The sequence below is a fragment of the Mus musculus genome, chromosome 7, assembly GCF_000001635.26.
Source record: "Mus musculus strain C57BL/6J chromosome 7, GRCm38.p6 C57BL/6J".
In the NCBI taxonomy this organism is placed as follows: Eukaryota; Metazoa; Chordata; class Mammalia; order Rodentia; family Muridae; genus Mus; species Mus musculus.
The window spans coordinates 20586612-20601421 of record NC_000073.6 but is presented as its reverse complement, the minus strand read 5'-3'; the positions used below and the strand labels follow the sequence as shown (position 1 = coordinate 20601421).

The window sequence follows — 14810 nt, the reverse complement described above, 5'->3', positions numbered from 1 at the left end:
CTCTTCTCAATGCAACATGCTGCCTTTTTTCTATCACTTCCCTTAATTTAAATAATGCCTTCTATTTCCTTTCCTTTTCTTTTATTGAAGAGATTTTTGGGTTTTTTTTCTTCACATAACATCCTGATCAAGGACTTCCTTCCCTCAACTCCTCCCATTCTCTCCCTCCTTCCTCCTCCACCTGAATCCACAGACTTCTAAGAGGTAAGATATGACAACATGAAATGTAATATGATTAAAATAAAAACCTATCATATTGGAGTTGGACAAGATAAACAAAGATAAGGAAGCCGGGCGTGGTGGCCAACGCCTTTAATCCCAGCACTTGGGAGGCAGAGGCAGATGGATTTCTGAGTTCGAGACCAGCCTGGTCTACAAAGTGAGTTCCAGGACAGCCAGGGCTACACAGAGAAACCCTGTCTGGAAAAACCAAAAAACAAAAAAACCCACCCCATTCCTGAGCCAGGCATGGTGGCACACACCAAAATAATAATAATAATAATAATAATAATAATAATAATAATAATAATAATAATAATGAAAAGTACCCAAAAGAAGGCATAAAAATAAGAGACACACTCATTCACAGACTCAGGAATCCCATAAAAATCCTAAATTGGAAGTCATAACGTAAATGCAGACGACCTGGTGCAAACCCGTGTGGGCCCTGTGCTTGCTGCTTCAGTATCTGTGAGCTCATATGGTCTTTGCTCCTGGTGATTAAGAGGGCCTTGTTTTCTTCTTATCCTTCAATACCTGCTGGCTATTACACTCTTTATACCTCCACTTCCACAGGCTTCCCGGAGCCCTTAGGGAGGGGTTTAACAAAGACAATAGATTTAGGCTGAGTGTTTCAAGCTCTCTCACTCTTCATTATGTCTGGCTTCGAATCTCTGTATTTTCCCCATCTGCTGCAGGAGCAATTTTCTTTGGCATTGGCTGAGCAAAGTGCTGATCTGTGAGTATAGCAAAATGTCACTAGGATTAATTTTTTTTTTTTGCTACATTTTTCTTTTGGACTAGTATTATTTTGTTTTATGCTAGGTTCCTTGGTTATCCAGTCTCAGGTATCTAGCCACCCAACCAGAGTTGGGTGTGAATTCCTTCTTCTAGAGTGAGCCTTAGGTCAAATCAGATACTGATTGGTTACTCCTACAAACTTTATGACACTATTTCACTAGTGTATTTTGCAGGCAGGGCATCATTGTAGATTGGAGAGTTTGTGGCTGACTTGGTGTTTGTTTTTCTTTTGGTAGCATGCACAGGATCTTCCTGTACCAAAGGCAATAGAACATAGGGTTAAAGGCTCTATTAGGCATATCAGCTTGGCTCTTCCATGTTCATTGAGTTGCTTAGTTCGTTTCAGAAATGGTCTTAGCTGTGAGCAAGCTATAGTCCTTTGAAATAGCCTGGGTTGTTTAGGGATTCTCACAGGATAGCTCTGAACAAGCCAATTAGATATAACCTAATCCCAGGACTGGAAACTTCATTTAGTGAGAAGAGATGGCAAGTGAGGCTCTATCTCTCCCATTATTTAATAATTTCATTTAGAGCACACTTATATATGAATATATTTTAGGAAGCTTCTGTTGTACAGGTTTCCATACTACCCCTCAAATGGCCCTTATGTTAGCTGTCTCTCCCCTCCACTTCCCCACTTGATCTTCCATTCCAGTCCCCCTTCAATGATAGCTATTCTATTTCTCTTTCCTAACAAGATCTACATGTACCCCCCTTGTCTCTTACTCTGTATCCAATTTCTGTGGTTCTATTGATTGTAGCTAGTTTAACATTGATTCACAGGTAATATCCACATATACTGGAACATGTAAGATTTATCTGAGTGGGTTATCATATGCAGGAGGGTTTTTTGTTTTTGTTTTGTTTCACACCCAGTGAAGGATAGCAGTCTGCAGCCTGGTGGGATTCAGATGACTTCACTTAGTATTATGAAAGTGGGAAGGGTCTTTATGGGGGTTTGGATATGGTAATGGCTATTCCTGGTGGCCACGTTGACTATATCTGGAATAAACCAAAATCCAGAATTGGAGGGCTCACCTATGATCCAGATCTTGAGGCTGGAAGACACAAGTTTCTGACCTGGATCTTGGCATGGAGATCTTGATGCAAAGTGACTACGAAAAGATTAGGCTAAGGCAAGATAGTACACACCTTTAATCCCAGGAGACTAAAGCCAAGAGATCTCTGAGTTCAAGGTCAGCCTGAGATAAATCCCTGTTCCAGGGATTGTAGTACACACCTTTAATCTTGGCCACACCTTCTGAGGGCGACCTATATAAGGACGGTGGAAGAAGGAAGATTCACTCTTTTTAACCATTTGCATTTACTTGCCAGCGTACCTGTTGGAATCTACTTCAACAGAAGACCAGCTGAAACAACTAGCCTCGTGGGACTGAGCAACTACTAGATTCTTGGACTTCCCATTCACAGCTGACCACTGTTGGGAAGTTAGACTACAGACTGTAAGTTGCCATAATGAATTACTTCAATATAGAAAGACATTCCATATGTTCTGTAACTCTAGAGATTCCCTAAGCAATACAGATATCAACTATCCAAGAAAGGGTCCTGAGTTTGAACATTCGTCCCTAGCATGTGGCCCTGTTGGTCCAGTTGCCAAAAATCTTGAAAATATAGCCTGGCAGATAGAGTTGGTCATAGGGGGTAGGGTTGTGAGTCCTGTGTCCACTCTAACACAGGGATCGGCTGCTTGAGAAGGTAGGACAAAGGGAGTTTGTGCTAGTCCTATGCCATTGCTGCGTGGCTATTGGGCTGTGGGAAACTACAGTCTGAGGTGCGTGGCAGTCACAGCTGGCTTGAAGGTCCCTGGGCCTGAGAAGAGGCTAGAGCCATGGAGTTCCCAAATTCTTGAACACTCCAGCACCTCTGCAAATAGAGGAAGATCTGAGAACAGAATCTGGGCCTGTGGGATGGAGCTAGCCCTGGGCTGTGCGTGGGAAAGGGGAGAGCTCTGGCTGGTCCCTTGTGGAGAGTCCTTGGCTTGAGAGAGGCCAACTTGGCTTGGTGGCAGTTGTGGTTGAGAATGCAAATAGACCTTCTACAGGAAATTAGACAGTGGCTCTATAGGCAAGGGCCATCTCTGTGGCTCCCCACAGTGGATCCCAATGAAAAGAGGCAGTCCATGGTGTTAAGGTATTTATTGTCATGGCAGAAATTGAATGAGTAAAACCATACCCCACTTCTCAGGATGGGCCTGAGATTAAATACCATTTGCTGGGAGGAATGTCTGAGAAGGAAAGCTTATTGGCTAAGAACTCAAGGCCTCTAGGTACCTCATTAGAATGGAGATCTGTCTTGAGTCTAAGTGACCACCGGTTACATCTCTTTTCCTATTAACTTGGTCTGAGATGTTTAGGCTACATGTGGAAGGGCTTTGGGCATTGCCCTTACTTTACTGATAAACACAAATCTATAAGGGCCTGCATCTAGTGACAAGGGCCAGGTGCCTGCTGCAGGCAAAGTTCCTACTATCCCTTCAAGGTCTCTGGGCTTCTAGCCTTAGCCCAACTGAAGGCCAGGCTAACTTTCATGGTCAAATTCCTCACAATAAGGGATCTAGGGACTGCTAACTAGGTGTAACCTTCTTCAGGTGTTTCTACTGCCCCACTAACCAGCCTTTCCTGTCCTGAGGACAGAATGTGAAAGAAACCAGTGAACTGTGCCCTACCATCATTGTTCCATTTTACCTCTGACCTCAAAAGGAGCTATTGGGAGGTCATTGACCTGCCCACTTAAGCTCTGGCTAAGGCTGCCTCCTGTCCTTACAGTGACTGAAGTAGCTGTTGGTTGGTAGAGAGCATTTGGAGTTCTAGACTGTTGAACCACTGCGCTTGGATCTTCATGTATTGTTGAATCTGAACATAGTGAGTTTTCTTTTAAATCCTTAGGTTTCAGTTTAGAGGTTACTGGGTTGTTTGTTTGCTTGTTTGTTTGTTTTTTAAAGGTGTATTTATTTTATATTTGTGAGTGCACTGTAGCTATAAAAATAGTTATGAGCCTTCATGTGGTTGCTGTAAATTGAATTTTTAGGACCTCTGCTCACTCTGGTCAGCCCCACACTCTCATCCCTGCTCATACTGGTCCAAGGATTTATTTATTATTATACATAAGTACAGTGTAGCTGACTTCAGATGCACCAGAAGAGGGCATCAGATCTCATTACAGGGGGTTGTGAGTCACCATGTGATTGCTGGGATTTGAACTCAGGGCCTTCAGAAGAGTCCTCTTACCCACTAAGTCATCTTGTCATCCCGAAGTTTCTGTTTTCTGCTTTTGTACTAACTCTCTCTTCCAGTCCTTTGTTGGTTCGAAGTATGATTGGAAGAAATTATATCTTCTTTGTTCTTTAGTTTTTTGACTTTGTTTTAAAATGTCCTATTTTACATGGCTATATTCCTTTCACTATTTTGGAACATTAGTTTATGTTAACTACACAACATGTTCATTCTCAGTGATATTTCCATACATGTACATGAAGAACATTGATCACATTCTCCTCCCCATCACACTTTCTTATGCCTGCCCCATCCAAGTCCCTCAGTGTTTCCCTGTTTTGTTCACACCCTTACTTTCCAAGTAGAGGCCACATCACATCAAGTCCTCCTGTTCAGAGGACTGACAGACAGGATTGGATGGTCTCTTAAGCAAGGGCACCAATGTGTCTCTGCTTTAGCAGAAAGATTCCTCCTGGCTGGTTATCTTCTGATCTTCCTGGAAGTTCAAACATCATGACTCCATGCAAGGAGCAAAGGCAATGCTCAGATCCTATTCTGTTGATTCTATTTATGGAAGTGGGCAGCTGAAAAGGTTCAAGGCCAGAATAAATGTAAGTCTAAAAGGAGCCACAACTGTACTTCCTTGAAGAACTTTCCTTGGTGGAAGATAAAATTGCTTGTCCCTGAACCTAATTGGGTCCCTCTGTCTGCAGCTGTCATCCCATGATGTATCTTCTGTCTTAAGTAGAGCAAATGTGCTATGAAAGCTAGTGTCTTCTCAGGCATAGGAGATGGGGGAAATAGTAATTTTGAAGCAAAGAATCAAATCTGTGCCCTTGAGTCCCACTGGCCAAAGAACTCAAAAACATGTTGAGGAACAAAAGCTGCCTACTGCTTGGATGGTCTACCTCTCATTTCACAGAACTCCCTTACAAACTCCTGTCCCTTTGGAAAAACAGAGGGGAATTGTTACTGTCTCTGGATCCTGGGCTTTGGTGAGAAGTCTCAGGCCTAATGGGGAACATGGGATGAATGCTATCATCTTCCTCTAAACCTCACAGGTGTTAGTCTCAAACCCTGGGTTACCATAGAAAACAGTATTTTGTTCTTACTACCAATGTAGTAAATAGCTACCATCCTTTAGCACCTATGAATGTGTGTTTTAAAAAAAAATTAATAATTGAATCCTGTTAGTGTACACATGAGTTATTACAAAGTTGTCATAAAGGCTAGGGTCTAAGTGAAAAGCTGAACACTGTCCATCTGTAGCCAATGAATGCCAGAGTCCATAACTGAGGGAGGACCAAAGCTCTGGAGCCCATCATCAGTCTTAGGACTCCTTGTTAACAAGGGGAGTTTCTTTGTTAAAGTTGGGGTGTCAAAAGTTCCACAGAGTGTCAAGTTGTTTGAACATTGTTCCTACCTGTTTGCATAGCTTAGGGAAAATTATGAACCTTGGGCAGTGGACCTAGCAGGAAGAAGGGTCACTGGGCAACACTGTGGACAGATATTTGAGTGTAACCAGCCCTCTACTGCCCCACTGACCAAAATCAGACGTCCTGTCTTTCAAGACAGAATGTGGGGAAAGCCAGTGGGTTGTGCCTGGACACCATTGATCAATTTCATGGTTTGACAACACCAGGACCCATTGTAAGGAATGATAGACACCTGTCCACTTACAGCTCTGAATGAGGCTGCTTCCTGTCATTACAGGACAGAAGCTGTAAGTTGATTGGAAAGCAACTGGCGTTCAATGATGCTGAGCGATTAGACTTGGACTTCAGGAGCTTCAGATCCCAAAATAGTGAGTTTCTCTACACTTTGGTGACTATGATAGGCTTTTGTGGTTATGGTTTGTGTGTTTGCTGGCTTGATTTATGTGTTTACTTTTCAATGTTCTTTATTATCTTCTATTTTACTTTTTAAAGTTACATTTGATAAGTTAGAATATTTTATGTCTTCAATAATGTGCATGAGTATTTTGCCTCCATGTGTGTCTGAGCACCACCTCCCTGGTCTCTGCTATGGAGGTCAGAAGAGGGAGTCAGATTTTTCTGGAACTGGATTTATAGATGGTTGTGAGCCTCTTGTCAAACACCCCGAATTAAAGCAATAACATGTTCATGTACCATACCTAGGTTTTAAACCAAACGAAGCTCTCACTACAACTGCCTGTAGTTCTACTCCAGAGAATCTGATGCCCTCTTCTGACCAACAAGGTTCATAAATAACATTATATAGAAAGATTTGTATCAGTATTTTAAGTGGCATGTAGTGATGATAAGTCTGCTGTATAAGTGGCCTTAGAGGCCAGAGGTGTAAGATTGAGAGCTGGACTTAGGGCAATTGTGGGCCATCTGACCTGGGTCTTGAGAACCAAGTGCAGGTCCTCTACAGGAGTAGCTGACATTTTGGACTCCAGAGCCAGCTCTCCAGCCTGGACACTGTGGGTGTTGGAGTGTCTGTTTGTTGTCTTATGCACTCCTTTAGAACCTGATTTTCTTGGTGCACTGGCTCTCAGTGTGTGCTGAAACCAGGGGAGAGGATAGTTCTTTCCAATGAGCAGCTCTTACTGTCCGTGATCCCTTGTTTTGTTCTATCAGTTTGCACTTGGTTGCTGTCAACCTGATCTATGTCATAGTTTGTGTCTACTGCTTTAGAAGGTGCTTTGCTCTTCTCTTCCCAAGCATTCCAAATACCTGATTAGGTTGTCTGACATGTTTCTGGCATTTTTCTTGTCTTTTGGAGGTAAGAAGATTTAAATGTAAAAATTCTCTTCAGCCTGATTTTAAATGGTTTGTTTTTGTTTTGTTCCTCTTTTTTTTTTTTTTTTTAACTTTCTCATTGCAAGTTTGGTTCTAGGCAAGTCATAGAGGGCCTGATGATGGAGCAGGATCTGAAGATGATGGAGCAGGATCTGAAGGCCTGCTACTCAATAGAAGAGAACTTCGACACTAACTATAAGATGCTGAACACACTGGGTGAAGGAAAATTTTCAGTGGTGAAACGGGCCTTCCATGTCCCCACAAGTACCTCTGTGGCTGTAAAAATTCTCCAAAACACCAAGGAGTACACCTCACCCATCTGCAGGGAAGCCAGGATTATGAAATCACTTAGCCATCCTAACATTATCAAGCTGTTTCATGTGGTCCAGAGAAGAGAGATTACCTACCTGGTGATGGAGTATGCCTCAGAGGGAGAGCTACAAGATCGCATCATCAAAGTGGGGTCTTTAGAGGAGAGCGAGACTCGAAGGCTGTTTGCTCAGATAGTACATGCGGTGCAGTACTGCCATGACCATCACATTGTCCATAGAGACATAAAGGCCAGCAACATCTTGATCGACTGCAGGGGAAATGCCAAGCTGTGTGATTTTGGCTTGGCTGCTGAAGTGATTCCTGGACAAAAGCTGGCAGGTTTCTGTGGCACACTGCCCTACTGTGCCCCAGAACTCTTGCAAGCAGTGAAATATGAGGGTCCCCCTGTAGATATCTGGAGTTTAGGGGTCCTCCTGTTCCTCATGTTATCTGGGAACTTGCCTTTCCAAGGCAGGTCATTTGTGGACTTGAAGCAGGAGATCATCTCTGCAAACTTCAGCATCCCTTCCCATGTTTCCATTGACATTTCCAATGTCATCATTGAACTGCTGATGATCAATCCCAGCAGGAGGCCCACCATCCACCAAATCATGAGGCACCCCATGATCAGGGGCAGTGAGGCATGTTTACCACCTACTTCCACACAGATTTCACAGGCACCCCAAGCCACAGCATTGTCAGGACCATGAGAGTCATCACATAGAAGCCTGACAGGAATATGTCCTCCTGCAGTCCCCAAGAGGAGCTCTGTGGATCCCTGCAGCCACCTAAGAGTGTAGGTGTTCCAGGATCCTCCTCTGGGGATATCTTGGAGAAAGAGACCCTCATGGAAAAAAGAACCTCACCCAGGAAGAGGCCATCAAACAAGAAGAGGCTGTCCATCAGAAAGTTGCTGTCATTCGAGAAGAACCCATTATTGGTGGCCAGCCTCGGGATGGAGGTGGAGCCACCCTGCTACATCCACTCTAGTAGTGACTCACTTGACAGGCTTAGAAACCTGGAAGCAGTCCTGAGGCAAAGAGTTTCACGGAAACTTAGTCTCCTGGAACCATAGCATCCCGTATAATAAATGCTCCAAACTTGTCCTTGCGAATGGATCTGTGTGCTTTCTTTCAGTATTGTTTTATTATAGGTGCCTCCAAGCAATGACTTGCTCAATATCTAAGCAAAATCGAACTTTGCTCCCTGGCCTTCAACAATGCCCTAGTCTTGAGCTGGCCCTGGGCTTGGAATTCAGTAAAAATATTGCCCATTCAGTGACATTCAGAATTGCCTCTAGTATTGTAAGAGAGATAGTGAAAGAAATCAGGCATTACTATCTACTACATAGAGCTAGAAATCTCAGGGCAAGCTTAACAATGTAAGTTTAGAATTCTTATTATAGTTATGTATGGCATACTACATTACTTATTAGTAGAAAGTCCCCCCAATACTATCACTTAGAATAAAAGCCAAGCTGTTCCCATATACAGGAATTTACAATGGTTTAGGAAGTAGATTGGGCTGTGGTTTTAGAGTATTGCATTATTGATGAGAAGGTTAGCTAGAGCAGAACTCCCTAATTAGAACCATGACTTGGGCATGAAAGCCCTTGCCTCGAGAGTGTAAAGACCTCAAACACTTGGCTTCTAAGAATATAGCTGATCTTAGATAGAGAGGACTTTGTCTCAATTGTTTTATTGCCCAGTTCCTGCCAGTTTTTATGTTTGCATTTCTCTGTTCTGTGTAAGAGTCATTAAGCATCCGGTAACCTCATTGTACCTTGCCGATGTGTCACCTAATTCCCCTATTTTCTTCTGTATTAAAAGTCTGGTACTCAATTTGACAAATTACATTCAGATACCACACTCCCTTGTGTTCGTATTTGTTTGTCATCCAGGCCAACTCCTTGCCCACTGATAACTGGAACCCCGAGTTTCACCCTTGGATCGAGGACCCAAGTGAGGTTCATCTGCAGCACTTCCCCTTGTATCTGGTGACACCATTGGAAGGAAATAAGGAAGATAACCATGAACTGTCTCTGAAATCTGTGCTGCTGCCTGCCATTAACAAAGAGAAGGAGTTTTGTTTTTAATTTTTAACTCTCTATCATTTTTATTTGTATAAATATTTTATCCCACCTGCTAATTAGGCAACTCCCAAGGCTGAGTGGCTCTGCCCGACTACTCCAACGTCTTGGGATTCTGTAATGTTCTTGCAAAGTGAGGAATCCTGACCAGAGGCAGGGGCACTATAGTCTTTGGATTCTTTAATGAAAACAGATCAGACTTTCCACCTTGCTCAGCCTCCAGAGAGGTACCAGCTAGGTGTGGGGATAGCAATGTCAGTCTGAGCCATCTACACTGGGAATAGCTCAGCACCGTGTCACTGGGTTCCTCAATAGCCAGGACCTGGTACACCATGTCTCAGGCAGCAATTCATGCCAGTACAGCCTTCAGCCCTTGAAAGGCTGCCGTGCACACAGAGATGAGTTGGTAACCACAGTCTTACTGAGGCCAGGACTATCTGGAAAGGCATTCGGGGTACCCAAGTCAAGCAGCACATAGAGGTCAGGTTCAGAGTCAAGTTGTTGTTCACCTTAGCTAGGTCCTTCACATTCAGAAAGCCTTTGGAAACGTCCCTATTAGTTCCTGAAAAACAAAACAAACAGTAAACATGATGGGAAAAATGGCACAGCAGAAGGGTGCTCTTCTCCTTCCTTCCCCTTTCCACAGTTCTTCCCCTTAGACAACCAGGTAAGGCTAAGCCTATAGTAACACTAGTCCATTCTCTCTCCTATTGGACTTTGGAATTTTCAGGAATGACTCTGTACCTACACAAAGGGCATTGAAGTTAGAGCTCACAGTCCTGGTCTGGAAAGGAGTCTCACCTGCATGGTTGATGAGCAGCAGGCTTTACAGCAGCTCAGTCTTAGGGAGCTCATGCCCAGAGCAGAGAAACTGCTGCCCAATGGCCTTAGAGTCCAGATAGGGGGCTGTAAACACCACTCACAGGCCAGGCTGTTGCTTGGCCATCTCTGCCTTCAGTAACTGCAGCACTGAGTCACTGCTTGCACTTAGGAGCAATGAACCTGGAGACAACAACCAGGCCAGCTGTGGGTCCAGGGCTTTCCCCAAACCCTAGGTGGCACCCCTCAGCACACACACAGGGCAGCCCAGCCTACTTCCTCCAAGCCTGGAACTTAACAACAAAATCATCTACTTAACTGGCATGGGGCAGCACCTCTCACTCCCCTTGGTCTGGGAGAGAGGAAATTCAGGCCAGCATCCACTTGGGTTGGGTAAAAAAGGTGACCAATAGCCAGGGAGGCTTAGCTCAGCAGGACATCCCAGTCCCCCAGAGCTTCCAGGTTCCCCTTGGGCTGCTTGCACAAGAAGATCAGTCCTTTCTGTGACACATGTTCCTAATCTCTAACCTGTTCCCAAATCAGCTTCCTCCTCCAGGGTTGGTTTGTCTTCATCCATAGGGGACATACCAGGAAGTGACCAGTGACTGCCTTGGAATAAGTCCTTGCCTGTGTAGAGCTTGTGGTCCCTTGCACTCTGAAGCCTTCTCTGGAAGAGCACAGCAGCTGTCCCAGGAGATGCTGGGCAGACAGAACAAATAAATGACACACAGGCCAAAAGAAAGGCTGAAAATCACAACAATCTCATGAACAAGACCCATCTTGAGTAAAAACACACCTTGATGCGCTGGGAACTGTGAACAGCAGCCTTATCCTGTAACCTGTCTCATGCATCTCAAAAAACACTTCATAATCTCAAACAAGACTTCTCAGAACTCTGGAGCTCTTGGAGGAGGATAAGGAGTGTAAGACATGGATTGCTTTGTTGCATGAGGTAAGCAGAGTCCATCCAAATTACAGGTATGCAGGCTACGGGCTAGCCCCTCTTTGTTTTAGAAAGTTACAAGTGTTAGGCCTAATCACTTATCTGGGTCATATAGGGAGGCCAGCAATTGGAGGGGGCCACTCTCAAGTCCCATTTTTTTTTTTTTTACTGGCTGAGGCTTTTATCCTAGGCCAATGAGATAGGGATCAAGATGCAAGCTCTATAGGCCTATAGGAGGAGAGAACTGGACTTTCTCTATCTACGTTTAAAAAAAAAACACTCTCAAATGTTGTCAAATCAGCCCCTTAGCCATTCATGCCTTTTCTGTATGCCAAAGTTCCCTTTCTGCAGAATTGTATATTTAAAACTACTCAGTTATCACTAGTCTCTTGAATTTGTTACCTTATTTCCAAAAGGACCTTCAACAGATAAAGCAAGCTCAAGGTCAGCTGCTCTATATGAGACCCTGTCTCAAGACAAAATGTAATGCAGGAAAGAAAAGAAGGTGGAGGTAGAGAAATAGCCCAGTAAGTGACAGGCTTGCCTTGATGAGTTTGAACCCCAGAACATGTGGGAAGCAGTTTCTGCTGTGCCTGCTTGGCCTAACTGGTAAACAAGCAATATGCGCATGTGCAAGAGTGTGTTCACGCCAAGTCACTCCCCATCCCGGGGCGTGCTGAGAGAGCAGCCAATCAGGTGTGGACAAGCCGCACTGAGGTGTATATAAGCAGTGCCTTTTTGGGACTCGTGCTCTTCCTCTTCATGCTGAAGCTAGCGTAATAAAGCATTGCTGCAGAAGGATCCGGTTGTCCACGTGTGTTCTTGCTGGTGAGACGATAGCTCGCGGGACAAGAACACACATTGAAAATGCTAGGTGTGCAACGAAAGAGTACACATGGAGGAATCCATGCTTCCAGCTGCATATGTAGCAGAGGATGGCCTTATCTTGCATCAATTGTTGGAGAGGACCTTGGTCCTACAGAAGCTTGATGCCTCAATGTAGGGGGATGCTAGATTGGTGAGGCAGGAGTGCGTAAGTGGTTGGTGGAGCATTCTCATACAGGAAAAAATGGGGCACGGAAAGGGTGGTTTGCAGAGGGGAATCTAAGAAAGGAAATATTGTTTAAAATGGAAATAAATTAATTAATAAAAAGGAAAAGAAGAGATAATGCTAGGTGGCTAGGCAGTGTGGTGCTTGCTTTTAATCCTAGAAATCCACAGGCTGAAGCAGGTTGATTTCTGAGTTCCAGGCCAGCCTGGTTTACAAAGTTAGTTCTATGACATCCAGGGCTCCACAGGGAAACCCTGTCTTGGCCAGACAGCAGTGATGCCTTTAATTCTAGCACTCAAGATGTAGAGGCAGGTGACCCTCTGAGTTTGTGGGCAGTCAGGTCTACAGAGTGAGTTCCAGAACACCCAGAGCTACACAGAGGGAAACCTACTTACAAAACAAAGCAAAACAAAACAAAACAAAACACACTTTTTAAAAGGAGGCCATGCATGAAATGAATAAGAATAAACATTGTCCTCTGGCCTCCACCCCCTAAAACCTCCGAACACACCCAGTCACCCAGGAATAAACACACACATTAACATACTGAGGAAGAAACCCAGGAAAAGGAAAGTTTCTTAAACAAAAGTAGGCATAGAGAATCTTGTTAGAGTCTTTTAAAGAAATTATTGCACATATGTGAGTACACTGTGGTTCCTTTCAGGAAGAGCAGAAGAGAAAATGTGATCCCATTACACATGGTTGTGAACCATCTTGTGGTTGCTGGTAATTGAACTGAGGACCACTGGAAGAGCAGCCAGTGCTTTTAACCACTGAACTATCTTTCCAGCCTCTATATCTCCCTTTTTAAAGCTCTTTGAATATCTTATTTATTTATTTATTTACTTACTTACTTACTTACTTACTTACTTACTTACATATGTGTATGGGTGTTTACGTGCATGTATGTCTCTGCACTATTTGTATGCAATTCATAGTGGAGACCAGAAGATGGCCTTAGCTTCTCCAGGGACTAGAGATATATACAGTTGTGAGCTACTATGTAGGTAGTAGGTCTTGAATCCCAGTGTCCTGGAAGAAGCAACCAGCTGTTCTTCACTGCTCCCATGTCTTTCTGGCGCCCTGAATTCAAAGTTTGAATAATGTAACAAAATGGTAGGTCTTAGTATTGCTGCTTGAAATTCCAGTAGTTAGGAAGCTGAGGCAGGAGAATCAGCTTCACTATGAGATCGTGGAGCCAGCCTCAGCTACATATTAAATTCCAGGACAGCCTGAGCTATATCACTCTTTCCTCAAATTAAATCCCTCACAATCCTATACAGGGCTGTTAATCTAGGCCTACAGGATGTAGGAGCTATTTAGTTTTTTTATTCTTTTTCTTTTTTCTTTTTTGTTTGTTTTGTTTTGAGTCAGGGTTTCTCTGTGTAGGCTGGCTAGCCTGGAACTCACTCTGTAGACCATGCCAATCTCAACCTTGGAGAGTTTCCTACTTCAGGCCCTGGAGTGCTGGGATTAAAGGCATGCACCGCTACCACCATATGGCTGAAAACAGTGTTTCTTAACATTTATTCTTCTGAGCTGCAGAGATGGCTCAGCCTTTAAGAGACCTGACTGTGCTGCAGATTGTGTTCCCAGCTCCCAGCAGTAGCTGTAACTGCAGTCCCACGAAACTTTCTGACCTCTAGAGTCACAAAGATGCATGCAGGTGAGCAATCATTCACATAAAATGAATAAAAATTTGAAATTAAATTAAATTTTATTTTAAAAATATAAACTTATTTTTATGTGTGTGAGTCTTCTATCTGTGTGTGTGTATGATGTATATTTGCCACATGTGACTGGTTTCTACGGAGGTAAGTAAACAGCTCTTATTCCCTAGAACTGAAGTTGCAGACAGTCATGAGTTGTCATGTGGATGCTGATAATTGAACTTGGGTCCTATACAAGATCGGCCAATAATTTTTCTTCCTTTTTTTTCAATTTTATTAGGTATTTTCTTCATTTGCATTTCAATTGCTATCCCAAAAGTCCCCTATACCGTCCCTGCCCTCCCTCCCCCCCGCCCTGCTCCTCTACCCACCCACTCCCACTTCTTGGCCTTGGCGTTCCCCTGTACTGGGGCATATAAAGTTTGCAATACCAAGGTGCCTCACTTGCCAATGATGGCCGACTAGGCTGTCTTCTGCTACATATGCAGCTAGAGACACAAGCTCTGGGGGTACTGGTTAGTTCATACTGTTGTTCCACCTATACGGTTGTAGACCCCTTCAGCTCCTAAGGTACTTTCTCTAGCTTCTCCATTGGGGGCCCTGTGTTCCATCCTATAGATGACTGTGAGCATCCACTTCTGTATTTGCCAGGCACCGGCATAGCCTCACATCAGCTATATCAGGGTCCTTTCAGCAAAACCTTGCTGGCATATGAAATAGTGTCTGCGTTTGGTGGCTGACTATGGAATAAATCCCCGGGTGGGGTAGTCTCTAAATGGTCCATCATTGGGGCATAGCTCAAAACTTTGTCTCTGTAACTATTTCCATGGGTATTTTATTCCCTATAAGGAGGAATGAAGTATCCAAACATTGGTCTTCCTTCTTCTTGATTTTTTGTGTTTTGC

The 14810-nt window shown here is 43.8% G+C and overlaps 1 protein-coding gene and 1 pseudogene across 1 annotated transcript; one reads left to right on the top strand and one right to left on the bottom strand.

Annotated features, from left to right (window-relative positions):
* The first annotated feature begins 2400 nt into the window (after positions 1-2400).
* Gm4513 (predicted gene 4513) lies at positions 2401-8450 on the top strand. The gene is made up of 3 exons (NM_001324551.1): positions 2401-2483; positions 5970-6060; positions 7108-8450. Exon 3 carries the CDS (start codon positions 7138-7140, stop codon positions 8041-8043), a length of 906 nt encoding a protein of 301 aa, NP_001311480.1. The 5' UTR covers positions 2401-2483; positions 5970-6060; positions 7108-7137; the 3' UTR covers positions 8044-8450.
* On the bottom strand, positions 9700-10512 carry Gm18050 (predicted gene, 18050; annotated as a pseudogene).